General features: G+C 43.0%; 1 protein-coding gene across 14 annotated transcripts in view; it reads left to right on the forward strand.

Annotated features, from left to right (window-relative positions):
* PPP1R9A (protein phosphatase 1 regulatory subunit 9A) overlaps positions 1-7379 on the forward strand; it is a 140447-nt gene extending 133068 nt beyond the window's left edge. For 10 of the 14 annotated variants that reach the window (XM_080974571.1, XM_080974565.1, XM_080974566.1 and 7 more), the window contains 4 exons: positions 1972-2091; positions 3624-3647; positions 5146-5328; positions 7004-7379. In XM_080974571.1, coding sequence (XP_080830697.1) covers positions 1972-2091; positions 3624-3647; positions 5146-5328; positions 7004-7216 — 540 coding nt within the window. In that variant the 3' untranslated portion in view covers positions 7217-7379. The remainder of the gene's footprint in view (positions 1-1971; positions 2092-3623; positions 3648-5145; positions 5329-7003) is intronic. The other 4 variants (XM_080974577.1, XM_080974567.1, XM_080974570.1 and 1 more) reach the window with 1 other exon arrangement.
* The last annotated feature ends 5789 nt before the right edge of the window (positions 7380-13168 follow it).

Raw genomic sequence — 13168 nt, forward strand, 5'->3', positions numbered from 1 at the left:
CAAGTCCAACAGATGTGGCTGTCTCACTCAGAAAACACACCTGGGGTGATGTAAGGCAGTGGCGAGAACAGGCACAGCATCTGAACCTTCCACCATCCCACTCCTTTGTAGGTCTGAAAACAGTGTGTGTGATAGAAAGGGGGCAGGGAGAGAGATTTTGGATCAGGAAAGCTGTTCAGGGAAAATCAGTTGAGCACCACAGCCCCAATTGTGTGAGCAAATAGGCTGCCACCCCTCCCATTCTGCATGCCTGCATTATTTGACTAAATGAAAAAGTGTTGGGAGATCTTCATCATCTCTAGTTCAGCCCAAAGCCTGACATTGGAGGCTTCAAGGACTACGAAGTGAACAACTAAATTTCAGGGCATGTGCAGGAGGTTGTCTTCAAAGGAGCCTCCTGGAAAAACAAAAGTGCTGTGACTCAGTGTTCTTTGTGTTTTACAAACATCACAAAATAAAGAAACTTGCCATAATGTGCAAACCTTACTGATGTAAACTAATGCTTAAAATTCTCATTTGCATTTTATCCAGAAATATTATTCTTTATGTTTTTGGATTATGCTACAGCCAAAAGCTAAGTTTAATATATGAATGTTTTTCTGTTTCAGTTCCCCTTTTAAGTTTCACCTTCCGAACAGATTTGGGTTTATGTATGGTTGACATAGCCCATTGCTGGTTTTTAAGAGTATGTGGCTTGTTTGTTTTTAATAAACCTCAAAAGCTTCATGAGTATCTTGATTTTGGGGGTTTATCTGTCTGTCTGTCTGTCTGTTTGCTAGTTTTAACTGCATTGTTGCTGTTGTTTTTAGCCTGGCGTATGCCATTGCAGGATTCCTCTAATGGCAATTTGGATGAATTTTACCAAATGTACATATCACAAAGTGCTCTGTTGGGAATCGCTCCTCGTTACTTGTCTTTGCTATAAAATGTGATGTGTTGTTCATTGCGTTGATAAGGGGCAAAATGTCTGTTTTGTGTTCATTTTGATTGTTGAGCTATGCCTATCTTTCAGATAATCAGTGCGGTTGTCGCACAAAACACAGGGAACAGATTAAATTGTTTGATAATATACAAAGTTACCATCAGAAGGAAAGGAGCAATGACTCCATGAATCTCTTTGATGCTGATCGCAAGGTGGGGGGGGGGGGGACTTCCTTTCTGGTTAGGGACGCACACACCCCTTACAAAAAGTTAATTGTATGTTGTGGTCAAATAACAGCCTATCCTAATGGGAAAATTCTGTATATCATGGAGATCAGGAATTTCTGAGGATTAGCATTTCCAGGCCTAGGGATGCTTCAGTGAATCCTGTGTTTCTGCTGGGTCAGATTATTATTCCAAACCCATCTTCTGCCTTATTCTGTTTCATTTATTCTCAGGAGGAATTGCAGCCCCCACTGGTGGACATCATTTTTCAGTTGCAGCTATTTTATTCCCCAGGAATGCCCTGGAATGGCACAGCTAAGGTGTTGGGGGTGGAGATGGCAGGCAGCAATGGGACTCCCTTGCAATCATTTACATTAAAAAGAGAGAATTCTCCCTGCTACTCCTGGTGGCCAGCCTGCTTCCAGCAACCCCTTTTAAAAAATAATCATCCACTCCCCCCCCCCCCCCGGTGCGCTAAGAAATCAATCTTTCAGCAGCCCATTTTCATGCACACACAAACCCAAATTCTAGCCAACAACTGTTCTCCGTCAAGAGCTTTCAGCTCAGTATTATCTACAACTGTAAGCCAGGTGTGCAGAAAGCTCTGTCTTCATCACTTGCAGATAATGACAATACATTTCATTTTTCAAGACATTGTAAAGAGGAACACTTTGAGTTTCCTTTCATACTCCGTGGTATGTGAATTATCACAACCATTCCTGAGCTGTGCCTGCTCAGCAAGTTGAAGCCAGTTCATCTGGACATTTAGGCTTATTCTCCGCCATTTGACTGATGGGTTTGGTTTTCTTCTTTGTCTCCTTACAGAATTTCGCTTTCAATGACGACTTCAGTCCCAGCAGCACCAGTTCAGCTGATCTGAGTGGCTTAGGGACAGAACCGAAAACCCCAGGATTTTCACACTCCATAGCACTGTCATCTGATGAGGTATCCGTAGTAGGAAATAACTCCTGTGCTCCCTGTGGATTAGTTAATAGGCTAACAGCTCTTGGCTGAATTTAACTTTGCGGGGAAAATACTTTTTATGACTGCAGCTCACAATCAGAAACGCCACAGGATGTGTCTGTTGGTGGACTTGGAACAAAAAGTTCAGTGCACTCTTCAGAAATGTACAGGAAACAATGCCATTTGTTACGGCCCAATGCATTTTGAGTCAAAGACTAAATGTGAAAAGTGCTTAGGACATCATATATCCTATAAAATCAAAGCCCTGTACATAAATTCAAGGCACAATACATAGTGTTGGTGCTGCCCTTTAAAGCCCCAAACAGCCTTGACCCTGTATACCTGAAGAAGCGTCTCCACCTCCATTGTTCAGCCCGGACACTGAGGTCCAGCTCCGAGGGCCTTCTGGCAGTTCCCTCACTGCAAGAAATGAAGCTACAGGGAACAAGGCAGAGGGCCTTCTCAGCAGTGTGCCTACCCTGTGGAATGGCCTCCCATCAGATGTCATAACTATGCCACTGAAGGCAGCCCTGTATAGGGAAGTTTCTAACGACTGATGTTTTATTATGTTTTCATATCTGTTGGAAGCCACCTAGAGTGGCTGAGGCAACCTAGTCACATGGGTGGGGTACTACTACTACAACTAATAATAATATATTAATATTAATAAGGCAGAAATCCAGCCAACTATATGAAATTGCTTCTACATAAATGTAATCTCATAGGGTTGTATGAAATGCAAGATCCATTGGAAATTAAAAAAAAAAAACCATGGCTAATTTGGGTCCATTTATTTCAGTGGATCTACTGTAAATAAAATTTAGTTGGATCATATATACAGTTGTACCTTGGATCCCAGACGCCTTGCGAGTCAAACGTTTTGGCTCCCGAAGGCCACAAACCTGGAAGTGAGTGAGCTGCTATAGAGCATCAGCTGCTGCAAGCCAAGTACAATTGAGCCTTTTAGTGGGAAGCATGTTCAGCTGGGTATTAAAAGGCAATCACTTTTCCCGCCTCTTCCATGCCCCATACATGCTCTAAATCATATGGATATTGGGCTAACCTATGAGTGGTTTCCTACTCCCAAGGATGGCTCAGGTTAGGCGTTATAGCCAGGCGCAATCGAGACCTCCAAGGTTAAATAGCACTGACCTCGGGTGGTAACTTGTAACTTCTTGCCCTATTAACTCATGGGTTGAGGGAAATTCCAGATCTGTTGATCTCAGCAAAGGTATATAACTATAGGTCAGTTGAAGATTTCAGCCACTAGAACCATCATGGCATCTCCCTCCTATGCTAAACAAATGTTCAGGCAAACCCTGCATATCTGAATGCATGGGTAACTAATATTAGCTCAATTATATCTTAGAAAAAGACACATTTATGTTAAATAGGGATTGTTGCCACATTGTTGTCCTCAGCCGGTTCCCAGTGATCCCCTATTTATTTGAACAGTTGTACACATTCTGTATATCATAATGTGTTCTTTCCCATTTTCTTTATTGCTGACTCAGAGCTTGGATATGATTGATGACGAGGTGAGAATAATAATGAGATATTTTGGAGAGGGTTGTACTAAGAGGTATATAGGCATTTCTTTTCTTTCCCTTTGGCACATTTCCTTTTGGGTAGCAGATTACGGGATCAAAGTGCACGCCTGCCTCTCTTCCCTCACCCTCAAACCCTCCCAACACAATGCTAATACTTGGAAAACTCACTCTGTTGTGTCAGGGATTTTTAAAAGGCACAGTGAGATCCTGGGACATGAAGGCCTGATTTTCATGTCCGGATTGGCAGTAAGTATGGAACAGACAACAGAAAATTGCTTTTTCGCACAACCTAAAATTAATGCGTGGAATTGGCTGCCATGAGATGGAGGAGTGATGGCCACTAGAGGGAGGAAGAGGATTTTAGCTTTATATTCCACCTTTCCTTCAGGAAACTCAAGCTGGCACACATAGTTCTCTCCCTCCCCGGTTTATACTCACAGCAACCCTGTGAGGTAGGTTAGGCTGAGAGACTGTGACTGGCCCAGTGAGTGTCATGACTGAGTCGGGATTTGAACCCTGGTCTCCCAGGTCGCAGTCCAACACTCTAACCTCTACAGCATGTTGGTTTAGCAAGGTTGTGGGGGGTAGAGTCTTATCAGTGGCTACAAGCAATGACAGCTGTATGCCACCTTCAGATTCAAAGGCAGTTTGCCATGGAATACATTGGGTGATTATATTAATCACCCAATGTGATTGGGTGATCATGTGATCATGCCCTGCTTTTGGACTTGCCAGTGGCACCTTGTCGGCCACTGTGGGAAACTGGATGCTAAACTAAATGAGTCTTTGGTTTAACCCAGCATAATTGTTCTTGTTTTGTGATTCATATTTGCATGGTTCCCTGGTCACTGACTCATCTGAAGGGAAGCTGCCATTCTCAGATGTATGCAGTCCAACAGAGGAACTCTCACGTCTGACTGGTGCTACTGACTTGTGCAATGTGGTGCTTTATTGAAATGTGCCCTCTCATGGCAACAGTTGGTATGTGCCACTTCTGGATGAGCTCCCTGATACGGTAAATACCATCTCCCACCATGAGAAGGCCACATTCAAATGAAATCTTTTCCGTGCCAAATTTACTTGTCTTAAATCAGCACATATCAACTTTGAGATGAAAGTAAAACAATAGTTGGTCCTTCGGTTCTCAGTACCAAAGGGGGCTTTTCCAGATGCTTGGGCTGCTCTCCAGGCAGTGTGACATCATTGAAACATAGGCCAGGAGAACCCACTCACTTTGTCAGACAACAGTTTATCATCCTCACGTATTTCCACAGCCCCACTTCATTTTTTAATACTTTGCATCTGTCGCACTAGATGGGCTTTTTGAAGTATGTGGACTCCCAACAAGCCAGTTTTGGTGGTCTTGCATGTCGATAGGCACATCGGGTATTTGAGTACCATCAGAAAGTGTGCCACTATGATGCCCCTCTCATGAAACGATGATGCCACCTTCACACACCTGATCTTTGAAATATGCTTGTTACAGATCCTTGATGATGGACAGTCTCCCAAGCACAGCCAGTCCCCAAATCGCGCCTTTCAGGAATGGAGCGTGCAACAGGTTACCAACTGGCTAATGAGCCTGAATCTAGAACAGTATGTCCCTGAGTTCACTGCCCAAAATATAAACGGAGAGCGTCTCGTTCAGCTGGATGGCAGTAAGCTTAAGGTAATTGCCTCTCACTGTGGCAAACAAGATTCAGAATTCTGTTTGTGCCCGAGGGATCTGTTAGTGGGAAATATTTGTCTTGGATGCCAAAAAATAAAATAAAAATATTCTTACTACTAACAAAGCCCACACTAGCAAGTAACAAATAATGGAAGCGGTGCAAGTTGCTGGAGATTTTGATTATGCTGCTGATATAATAACAGTTGGAACCCTGAATACATCATTATCTCTGAAAATAAAGCCCTGGATGCACTGTACTCGGTGTTAAAAGTTAATGGGCAGTTTTCAATATACCAAGCTTAATTTATTCTATATACCAAAAGTGTTCTTTCTTTCTTTTTTAACTTGAAAAAGGACAGTGCTAGAGCACAAACAAAATGGCCTACGCGGCCAGGGGTAATTGCATCTTTGGCCAAATTATTAGAGACTTTGGTTGTATCACATTTCACTTTGTGCCATGCAGACTAGCTAACTGCCTCTGCTTGCAGTGTTAATTTTGTACCATTAATGTAGGGAAATTACCAAGGAAATAGTCACGTGTCACTTTGAATCTAGAAAATGCAGTTGTATTTATGTATTATTGTTACTGTGTAATACACACACACACACACGGTGAGTTCTATTTTCCATAAAAATAAATAGGCAGACCCAGAAGGCAGCTTCCGGGGCCCAGCAAGGCTCACCAGTGCCAACACTTGCCCTGGGCCCTTCACATTGGGCAGTTGAATCTGTGAGCCTCATCTTTAGTTTCCCACAATGCCCTGTTGTCAGGCACCCCCAAGGCACTGTGGGAAATGAAAAATGATGGCTCCCAGCTAACCCTTGGAATGCTGCCATCAACGCCACTCTCAGGCAGGCTCAGGGGGACGCATCAATGTAAAAGAGGGCCCTAACCCATTTTGGCTAGGGCTTTCTTAAGTCTGTGGCCACCCCTGAAGGTATAGATATGTGTACATACATATACACACATTCATTCGCTCCCCATGCAGCAGCATCAAAAGGCGCTTGTAGATGTCAGCTTACCCACTACAACTGGAACCATACCTGGAAGCAAATAAAAAAGTAGCTCATTAAACACGTTCTTGCTGGGCTTTGCAGCAGCTATTTGCCAGGGAGATGTCGTAGTTGTTATTCCCCCTCATGCTGGTCCTGCTAGTATTTTTGGAATAGCACTGATCAGCCTAAGGGATCACTTCTGGCAACATCTGGCTTTTAGGCACCTGGCAGGCCGTCACTCCAGAGCAGCAAAGTCCCAGTAGGAAAACCAAGTGTTCAAAATGCACCTTTCATGGCCTGTAGTCATTAGGTGAGAGCAGCTCACACATGCGGGACTAATTTAAACCAGTATTGCTGATGAGTAATGACTGGGAGGTTTTGTATAGGGACTGGTGCTCAGTTCAGGATATGCAAGGCTATAAGCAAAGGCAATTGGGGCTGCATTTATGGATACCATTGCATTAATACTGTGGACTGAGGAAGCTTGCATGCAATCAAACATTGCACTAGTCCTTTTTTGTATGGAAGGCAGAAGACACTGGTGTGAGTTAGCTATCCCTCTTTTTGTCGAATGAGGGTGTCAAGCTGTGAAAGAACACTGGGTTCTTCTCCACCCAACTTAAATGTTTAGAAGGTGCTACGAATTAAACCGTTGCTCTCTTTCTTTCCTTGCTCTTAGGCCCTTGGCATGACATCTTCCCAAGACAGAGCTGTCATTAAAAAGAAAATTAAAGAAATGAGAGTGTCTATAGAGAAAGCTCGCAAAGCTCAAGAGAAGATGGAGAAGCAAAGGGAAAAACTTAGGAAGAAAGAAAAAGAGCAGCTCCAGAGGAAGCCCCGAAAGCCGGAGAAGCGCTCACCAGATCCAACAGAGGGAGCTAATGAGCAGTGATGAATAAGAGTTGATGATTATTCTATTAGGAACCGGGGAAGAGGCTTTCAGGGAAGAAACTCAAAAAGCGAGTCTTGTTTTCCTTCCCTACCTCCTTGTCTTCATTACACAGAGCTCTGTACTCATATCTGAGGCTTTAACTAGAATAAATAGGGGAAATGAACACTGTGTAGCTACACTTTCCTGCAGTTGGTGGACATGCTGGTACTTTTGACCTACTCGGCCGGCCGCAAGCCCTGACTGCACTTTGCATTTTCTCATAACTGGGCTGGCGAACCAAGTCTGGCCCAGCATTCGGAGCCTTTCCCTTTCCCCAGCCCCACTCCATCCTCTCAGTTGCCCTCCTTACATTGCACTGGTTGTGTCTGGCCCCTTCCCTAAATCGGCATAGGACACGGTAGGTTGCAGCTTGCTGTACTGTAAACTTGAAGATTGCCTCCAGAAATGGGCAACGCTTGAGAAGCTTTCACTGGACCTGTAAAAGGGAGCAAACTGGAATCGACTGCGTATCAGTTATCGTTTGTTTTCACGGGAACAGCCGCCCCGCTTTGACACCTCAGCCCCCCAATTCTCTGAAGCGGGGCTCTGTTTGCAGCGATGCTCAGAGGTGATGCTGGCTTCATCCCTGCAGCCATGGTTTCAAGACTTGAAACAATACAGTGGAGATGACAGGCAGAGAATCAGTGCCCTTCCTGCTCATCAGAGGGAGGCAATCCTTTATTTTATTTTCCCCCTTTCCCTTGTGAACTCCACAGCAGTTTAGCTCACGAAGGAAGCAGGGCCTTAACTTGCTAATATGAGAGCAGAGAGTAACATTTACCCTCTTAGCATGTGGGTGAGGCTAGGTTTCTAATACCAGGTTGGGCTTGTGTTTTGGAACTTTGGAATACAGTTTTCCCTTTGTTTTCCTCGGGGTCAAGGGGGGGTGTCCCTAGCTACTCTTTCCTGTAGCATGAGATTCCTTTTTTCAACTGATAGTGGACGGAAAACCCATGTTTCTTTTCTAAGGAATATGCCCCACCCATTTTCAGCACAGAGCATTGGGGGGGGGCTGATGAGGGGCAAGGGGTGGATGAGAGCAAGAATGAGACTGGCTGGTTGCAGACCTGGGATTTGACTTGCTGAAATTGACTTGCAGAATGAACCCTAGTTAAGGCTAAAATGTGTACTTAAAGAGAGAGAGAGAGATGCCAATTAAGACAATGTGAGTTTCAGAATTAAATACTGTCCCGTTAGTAGAGTGATGCAGTAGAGAAGAAAGCGAAAAGGAATCCCAGTATTTGCAATCAAGACTTTTCAGTAATAGCCTCATTTCCCTTTTGGGGCATTGCTAGAGAATCTGATTCCAGCCACCTGTTCTGTGGTTAATTCATTTTTGGTTAGCTCTTGGTGCTGCCTTTCGCAGAACTGGGGACTAAGATTCAACAGGCAGAAAATTAGGCTCAAATGATGAATGCGATTAAAAGGATTCTGTTAATCATTTATACATTTTAGCAGCCAGATTTACTTTAAAGCCTACCTGGGCTTCTCATTGGAGTGCTGCTAGCAAGTCCCGTACAATACAGGAGGTCACATTGTCGTTTCAGCCATGATGGTCTCCCCCCCCCCCTTTTTTTCCCCTTTTGTACATGCGTCGCTGCATGTGGCTCATCTCTCTGATGCCTTTCTGCATCCCCACAAGCCCAGTGCAGGTTTTTTTTCGTGTTTCTGATACAACATTTGAACTGAAAATCTGCAGCTAGAATAACAAATCTCTGCAGTCAAGGACACTGTTTTAGATATATTGATGCTTTGGGGAGGTCATCACACCTCTGGAGAGAGGGCATATTTTCAACACTGAAAAAAAAATGCTTCTCCTCAAGACGCAAATTCAACAGAAAACTCAGATGGAAATCTGGTCAGACTAGTGTTCTTTGGTTTATTTTAAGAGGCTAAAAGGTTTTGTTTAGATAAAAAAGATTATCTGGGAGAAACTGGAGATGTACTATTTTTAGCTATGAATGCATTAAGGTTAAATTGCATTAGAAGCTCATTTTCTCTTTTAAGTTATGTTTACATGCTTGTAATTTAAACTGGATGTATATACTAGTAACATCTATGAGCACATTCCTCTGCTTTACATTATTTATATCCTCTCTTTTGTTTTTCTAAGATCCCTGGGGGACTATATTGCGTTGTATATTGATTTTTTGCATCCCTGCTGTTTAGGACCATGTAAAATGGGTTTTATCGCCGCAGATAACTACTTTTGATTTATATCCTGTAATTGTTCTCTTTCTTCGTTTATTGCTTGGTGGCAATTTGGGAGTCGAGAACTGAATTTTAATTGATTTTTTTTTTAAAAAAAAGTGAAAGTGGTCAAAATGTAAAAGAAAAAAGACACTCCTGAAGAACCGCAGTTAAGAAAGAAATGCATAAAGTGCAAAAGGGGGAGCATATTTGAAGCAGAACAGACGAAGCAAGGGGACAAGAGTTCTTCTAATGGACACTGCATTTAATCCTTTCTGCATTGCACTTGCAAGATGTTACCCAGCTCCTTGAAAGTCTCTCCCCTGCAGAAACATGATTTTGTATGAATGCTTAACACCGAATGACCACCAAGTCAGACACATAAACCGAGAGCCATTTCCAGAACTTTGTCAGATGTAATTTAGAATTAGTGCCATTTATTTAACATTCAGACCAATATGTTTTCTGATATAGGAATAAATCCTCTTGGTTTCTCTTATTTATAACCATAGAAACAGTACTTAAACTGTGCCTCAGCAGGAGAAAGTGTGGCTTTGTTTCTCTCTTCCTAAGTACAGAAAAACAACAACCCGTCAGCAAACTTGTTTCTTTGTGAAGAATGCTGGAAAGAAGAAAAAGAGATGTTTTCTCAAGACTGTGTTCATTTGCGTAGTTTGGAGGTTTCTACTCATTTAAGAAAATTTGTACGTAAACAGAAGGTATAGAGTTGATTTTGGACTTATAATGAAAGATATTCAGCAAAACTGGAAGGTTTTCAGAGGTGAACTGTTTTGAAAACAGACTCGTGTGCGCCCATTTTTGCACACAAATATATGTGGCTTCAGAAGTCGGGCATGGAGCCTGAAACATATAGACAGCCCACAAGAGGGTGCTAGTCAAGCAGACCCCAAGGAAAATGACTCTTCACCACAAGGCAGGAAAGAATTTGACTCTGAGCCTAACCTCTTGCATGTTAAGCAAGTGGAATGGTTGTCCATTAAAACATTTTATAGTTGAGGGACCACAAGATTTTAAACAGAACATTTTCTTAAAACTTCTATTTCCCAGTGTTTTCTCTGGATGTCTTTATGCATGTTGTTCTTTTGGCAGAATCAATTTAGTAGAGATTTGCTATTAAGAAGAAATCACTTCTTTTGGGTATTTTGTAAACTGTATGCTTGAATTCTATTGGAAAGGTTTGAGCAGTTTTTCGCAGAGTGGGATTGTGACTTCGCCAATCAACACTTGCAATTGTCGAGTCATTCGCATATTTCACAGTCCCTTTGGGTTGATGGTTTCTCCTCCTTCCCTTTTATTTTCATTGCATTCCTCTGACACTGGAAAGATGGCGATTTATGCCACTATTGACCTGGACACAAGTAGAGTCATTCTCATAACTGGAAAAAGAAAGTCGACCTTTGTAGGTTTTGAGTATAAGGTGCATGCATCTTATTTAGAATGTGAAGTTCTTCTTCTGCAAATAGTGGTTGCTTCTTTCATCTGGATGTTTGTGATGCACTACACCTCTCCACTTATTTTAGTGCACTTCAAATAGCCCTTTTCCTTAGTATCCTCATAACGCTGTGAAGGCAACATCAGAGGATGCAGACTACGAGGTGGACACTGATGCTGGATCTTCCCCTCCTGGAAACTGGAGCGCTTTTCTCATGGAGTTACAGTATGGTCTCCAGCTATTGACCGAGGCCAGGGATGGGGAAGCCTTCCAGTTACTGAACTACAACTCCTATCATCCCTGACCACTGGATACACTGCCTAGGGTTGATGGAAGCTGCATCTGGAGGGCCATAGGTTCTCCACCGCTGACTCAGACTTCTGATTTTATCTTCACAGTGCAGGAAGGAGCTCCCACACCCTACGGGGAAAAGTTCACACACTCTTCCTTGCACAACTACCAGTGAAACAAATGGCTTAAAGTAGCGGTGCTCGGTGAACGAGCCTTTGGTAGTCAAAAATAAGTCATCTTTTATTTCAGAAGGCTGGCGTTAGCTTTGAATGGACATTGATGGAGCCTTGAGCTTATTGTAAACACCCCTAGCTGCACAGGGCCACAGCTAGATAGGAAAAGGATAACTCAGAACTACTGAAGTAGACTCCAGAAGAAGAGCAAAAAAGCCAATGCCAGGAAAACCTCTAAATGGCAATGACCCCAGGAAAAACTTGCCCAGCCAGAAATATTTTCCTTGCCAGTTTGTCACTTTAGCTCCTGCTTTTGTAAGGAGTTTTGCATTCATAACTGCAATACACACCATTGTTGGCTTAGCTAGTGTTGCATCTGGCTAAAACAAGACAGCCCAAAGCCACCCTCGAGAAGTGCACTGTGTGACCCCATTGCTTTGAAACAGAGTGTTGGCTTGTCAGTCAAAGGGGAGGGGGAGGGGGAACTGTGTGTTGGGGAGGTGTTAATGTATGAATTGCATGTTATCCTGGTATTTTAGTTCATTTTTTAGTTTTGTACATCTAGGTGTCAAATCATCTGCATGGAAGATGCTGCTGCAATGCCCTGTCTGAGTTTGTATGCTTGTGCTTTCTTAATTTGTCCTTCTTTTTCAAAAGATTTAACTTCCCAGGAAAAACAACATCTCTCTACGTTTAGTTACTTGGAGGCATTAAGATAAAAATAAGAACAAACAAAAAAAATCCAGTTGCCCTTCGTATTCTTACAGATTCTTTTTTTAAAGAAAAAACTGTGATTAATTTGTTAGTGTATATAAACTTATTGCCAATGAGTATTGTTGTTAGACAACGAATGCAATAAATGAAATACTGAAACTCCTCAGTGGAATTGTGTTTTGTCCTCACCAGCTCACTGCAGCTCTGGGGAAGGCTAGTCCCACAAGCATGGTGAAATTTGCATGCAGCAAAGGGGGAAAGGAAATGTGTTCTGTCTTGGAAAGCACCCTGGGCCTCCTAGCATTAACCCTTAGCTGGCAGTAGAGCATGATATACTTAACCTCAGGGTTGTGGGTTCAAACCCCACATTGGGCAAAAGAATTTCTGCATTGCAGGGGGCTGGACCAGTTGACCCGCACGGTCAACCTTCCAAACTACAATTCTATGAAATGAGTTCTACATCTGAGCCTCTGACCTTATACAGGATTACTCCCTTGGAGAGGAAGAGGCCTCTGCTTTCACCTCAGACTCTTTGGAGTACTCAGGGGTTGAAAATTCCCACAGCTGCATAATAGTTTTCCTTCAAACGGGAAAGTTTTTCACAAGTTTGGAAAAAAGCACAAGGCTTAGGACTTCCTCAGTGGCATGAATGTTGTGCCTCTATGTCATGTATCTGAGGCACTCGGCCAAATAAGTACCTAGGAAGGGCACAAAACTCTTGAGAACAAGCCTCCTTAAAACCAGATTCTTCAGCTGCCTTGACCAACCGACTCAAACCTGACTTTACAGTCCCTCACCCCAACTAAAAGATAACAGCCTTGGCTCTAAATTTAGAATTTAATATTGCACTTACTTACCGGGCAACTTTAAACCAATTCCAAAGTAGCTGGGCAACAAATGTTCTTTCGGTCTGCCAAACAACCCCCATGCTTTATAAGCAAAACTGCCTCAGGGAAGCTTGGCTGAAATCAGCCCTCCCAGCTGACTTAAAAGCTTAGCATGAAAGTAAAAAAGCAAGGCTGCAGCAAATACCTGAAGTGCCCTTCCGGCAAGACCAGAAGGTTTGAGGTAGGATTAAAGTGTTTGCATAGG

The sequence above is a fragment of the Podarcis pityusensis genome (genome assembly GCF_964106645.2).
Source record: "Podarcis pityusensis genome assembly, chromosome: 12".
In the NCBI taxonomy this organism is placed as follows: Eukaryota; Metazoa; Chordata; class Lepidosauria; order Squamata; family Lacertidae; genus Podarcis; species Podarcis pityusensis.